This window comes from Pediculus humanus, genomic scaffold (assembly GCF_000006295.1).
Source record: "Pediculus humanus corporis 1103172108294 genomic scaffold, whole genome shotgun sequence".
Classification (NCBI taxonomy): Eukaryota; Metazoa; Arthropoda; class Insecta; order Psocodea; family Pediculidae; genus Pediculus; species Pediculus humanus.
In genome coordinates this window covers 301343-305407 of record NW_002987863.1, presented here as the reverse complement: position 1 = coordinate 305407, position 4065 = coordinate 301343, and the positions used below count along the sequence as shown (strand labels likewise).

The window sequence follows — 4065 nt, the reverse complement described above, 5'->3', positions numbered from 1 at the left end:
TTTTTTTTTTTTTTAAATGAAGTTTCTCCATTGAAATTAAAAATTATTCAACTCAAAGTCAATTATAATAAAAAGTTTAAGTTGATTTTTTTTTTTGTTTATTTGTTTGTTTGTTAGTAAAGATAAAAAAAGAAAAAAAAATCATTTTTCATGAATTTTTTAGAATAATAATAAATTTATCAAATGTTTGAAACCAAAAAGCATTATGTTAAAATTTATCTTTGGTAAAAACAAAAAACAAAAATTTTATTTAGATAATTTTTTTTGTTTTTACCCTTCTTTTTTTTTAATTAATTTTTATTTTTACATTTTTATTGTAATTTAATCATTTTGTGAAATAAAAAATAAAAAAAACTGTTTTAAATTTGTACTGAAGAATCAATAACAAAGTAATAAATAAATAAAATTCTCACATTGCAAATTAATAACTAGTTAATATTTGTTTAAATTATAATAAAAAGATTTTCATACATTTATTTAATAAATCTTCATCTGTGATAGAATTTCTATATAACTTAGTTAATTAGAATTTTCCTTTATTGTTTATCGTCACGTTTATTTTTTATATTTGTAAAGTTTTATTAAAAATAATACATGATTAAAATCGACAATATAAATTTCATTGTTTTGTTGTGGCATACAAAGTGAAATATAATAATAATAATTTTTTTTTTTTTAATTAAACGTGAAACCAAAAAAAAATAAGCGTGAATGATAGTTTTTAGTAGTTGCCAGAAATGTTAAATCAAAAAGCCATTGTAACATTTACTAAATAATTAATGGCACTTTTAACCTTTTCTAATGATAAAGTCAAAATAATTTTCTAACGTTAACACCCTTCTACAGCATTATTAAGAAAAAAATATGTCACCTTTTATATATAAAATTATACCTCATTTACACTTTTACAATGAATAAAAAAAAATTACCCATAAAACACATTGATTTAAATAAAATAATTTATTTTAAATAAAATAAACGCCTTACCTACAAAAAACACTAAGAAATGTAATTAATTTATGTGTTTCACAGTTATATATAAACTAGTAATAATAATAATAATTATATTTTAAAATTTGTTTAAATGCTTTAAGCTAATTGAAAAGTTTTATTTTTTTAAATCAAAATAATTAATATCAGTTGAATAATTGAATTTTTAATTACAGAAATAAAAAATTTTTTTTTTTTTTTTATTATAAAATTTTTAATTAAAATGCTTTTTGAATTGAATTGAATTACATAAATTTTATGTTTGACAGTTTCATTTCTATAATTCTTATTAGAATTTTATCAATTAACGTTAAAATTAAGAAAATAATGTCAACTGCATCATTTTTTTGATTAGGTAAAAATAAATATATGGTTGTTATAGACAAAATTAAGAAATAATATATCTACAAATTTTGTATAATGAAATGCCAGTTAAAAAAAGAAATCCAAAATGGCGACAATCAGATCAAATTAATGTGCTTTTTTTTTTTTTTTTTTTTTATAATGTCTCGGATTTATATAAGAAAAGAAAAAACTTTCTAAATGACAATAAACAAGTTGTTTCCTTTTTATTTTGTCAAAAGTTAAATTAAAATTTCAATACCTCAAATTAAAGCTATTAAACTTATAACTGCCATATAATTACATGGCTTCAAAAAAAAAAAATTTTCTATAAAAACTTTTAATTACAGTATTAGCAATAACTATCATTAAATCAAAAACTTACTTTAATTTACGGTTTTCACTGATTTCGAAGTAATCAAAAAAATTATTTTTAAACTACAAAAAAATAAAACTCAAAACTATTTTAATTATTTTCATAATTTACTATTATAATAATCACACCAACTTTGGTAAAAATTTCAAACATGAGTAGAAACTTCTAGAACATTCACAGAGAAAAAAGAACGAATACGTTTATGAATATTACAACCAATCAAATCGTCGAAAAATCAAGGTGAAAAAAAAGTGAGTACGTTCACGAATTTCACAGCCAATCAAATCAACGAAACGTCAAATTACGCAACAATTAACTTTTTAAGTGTCAACACTAATTGAAGGGGTTGACCATAAAATTTTTGCGCGCGTCAATCAGCAACTTAAATTTTAATAAACTTATTAATTGTTCAGTTTCCTTTTTGAAAATTGAAGTATTTCGTTTAGTTCTAAGTAATAATTTATTTCGAAACATGTCGTTCAAACGTGATAAATTTTAATTATTTAAAGTTAATCTCTTTAAAATAATGAATTACTTAATTTTCGAGTAGTAAAAAATAAACTAAAATTTGCGCTTTAAGATTTCATTTACTTTTTTTTATCTTATTGTGAAAATTAAATTTGATAGTCCAACAAAAAAAATTTTTTTTTTTTATAACCGTTTCACTTTAATTTGTTTTATGAAAAAAAGGTTTTATAATAAGTTAAATGTTATTTTAAAAAGTGTATAATTCTCTTTTCGGAAAGTAAGTGATAAAAAATGTTGAGTTTCATCTTGTTTTTTTTAATTAATGCTGTCGAATGAAAAAAAAAAAAAAAAAAAATTTTTGCTTAAAGAAAATCCGACTCTTTCTTTCAACTGCTCGCCGCCATTTTGAAATAATAGTCCAAAAAAAAAAAAGATTTTTTTTTTATAACCGTTTTACTCTAATTCGTTTTTTGAAAAATGGGTTTTATAATAAGTTAAATGTTATTTTAAAAAGTGTATAATTCTTTTTTCGGAACGTAAGTGATAAAAAATGTCGAGTTTCATCTTGTTTTTTTTAATTAATGCTGTCGAATGAAAAAAAAAAAAAAAAAATTTTTGCTTAAAGAAAATCCGACTCTTTCTTTCAACTGCTCGCCGCCATTTTGAAATATAATTCAAAAAATTATTTTTAGATCTTTTGCATTGACGTAAACTTTTTTTTTTTTAATGTCAGCGAAAAACAATTATTAAAGCGATAAGGAAAAACAAAAATTAACGTAAAATTTGATAATTCAAAAGAGTCAGATTATAAATTTTTAAATATATCTCTTTTTTTTTATGATGATAAAATTACTCGTGAGTTTTTTGTATTCAATTAATGCATTTTTTCTAAAAAAATTTTTCGTGTCAAAATTTCAAATTTTAATATCAACGTTACTTATTTAATTTAATTAAACAAAAAAAACAAAACCCTCGTAAATTTTATTTTCAAAATGTTATTAATAAAAAAAAAAAAAGCAATTTTTCAAAAAAAATTTTTTTTTTTTTTTTCAAATTCGTTAAATTAAATTTCGAAAGCGTTACGTGAAAAAGTGTTCGTTACGCGTTACGCGAAAAAGTGTTCGTTACGCGTTACGCGTTACGCGTTAATTTGAAAAATAACGGTCTGAGAGGTATAAATTTATAAAATTTCATAAATAATAAAAATTATAAAAGAAAACAAAGTAATAATAATAATAAAATAAATTTATTTACAGACACCAAAGTTACCAAATTCACCTTCACCTCAAAAAGGGCGTAAAATGACAATAATAGAAAAAGGGCCTTCAAAGGTTCAAAGTCCATCTTCGAATGAATCCCGATCGGGATTCATTAAATCAGAATTGAGAAGGGAGTTAAGATCTCCAGACATGAAGGAAAAATCCAGCAGAAGAGATGGTGATCTCATTAGTACGGCTACTAGTGCTTTAAGGCGGTTACATTTTAGAAGTGCTGGAGGAAGCAGGCCTAAAAGAGGTTCGTTTGTTCATTTTTTTTTTTTTTTTCTAATTATTTTAGGTATTCACTTATTCATTTTGAAAGTGTTTATTTATTGTATCAATCGTTTTCATCATAGAGTATATAAACAAAAAAAGGAATTGAAAATTATTCGGGTGCAAAATATTTTGTAAAATATAACGAATCAATCATTGGTAAATAATAATAATAATAATATATTTTTAATTAACAAAAACTATTTTTCTAAATGAGTCGAGTAAGAGAACAAACAAAATTTGCATTGTTTTTTTATTTATTTAAAGGATTTTAAATAATTTTTTTCAAATGAATGAATAAATAAGGATATTTATCCGCGATAAGAGATAATAAAATTTTTCAAAAAAACCATAGAA

General features: G+C 21.3%; 1 protein-coding gene across 1 annotated transcript; it reads left to right on the top strand.

Moving 5' to 3' along the window:
* Positions 1-3477: 3477 nt before the first annotated feature.
* Phum_PHUM550440 (uncharacterized protein) lies at positions 3478-3846 on the top strand (the record flags this gene model as incomplete). Its single annotated transcript, XM_002431787.1, has 2 exons — positions 3478-3691; positions 3758-3846. The coding sequence occupies 2 exons, from the start codon at positions 3478-3480 to the stop codon at positions 3844-3846; spliced, it is 303 nt and encodes a 100-aa protein (XP_002431832.1).
* Positions 3847-4065: the final 219 nt, after the last annotated feature.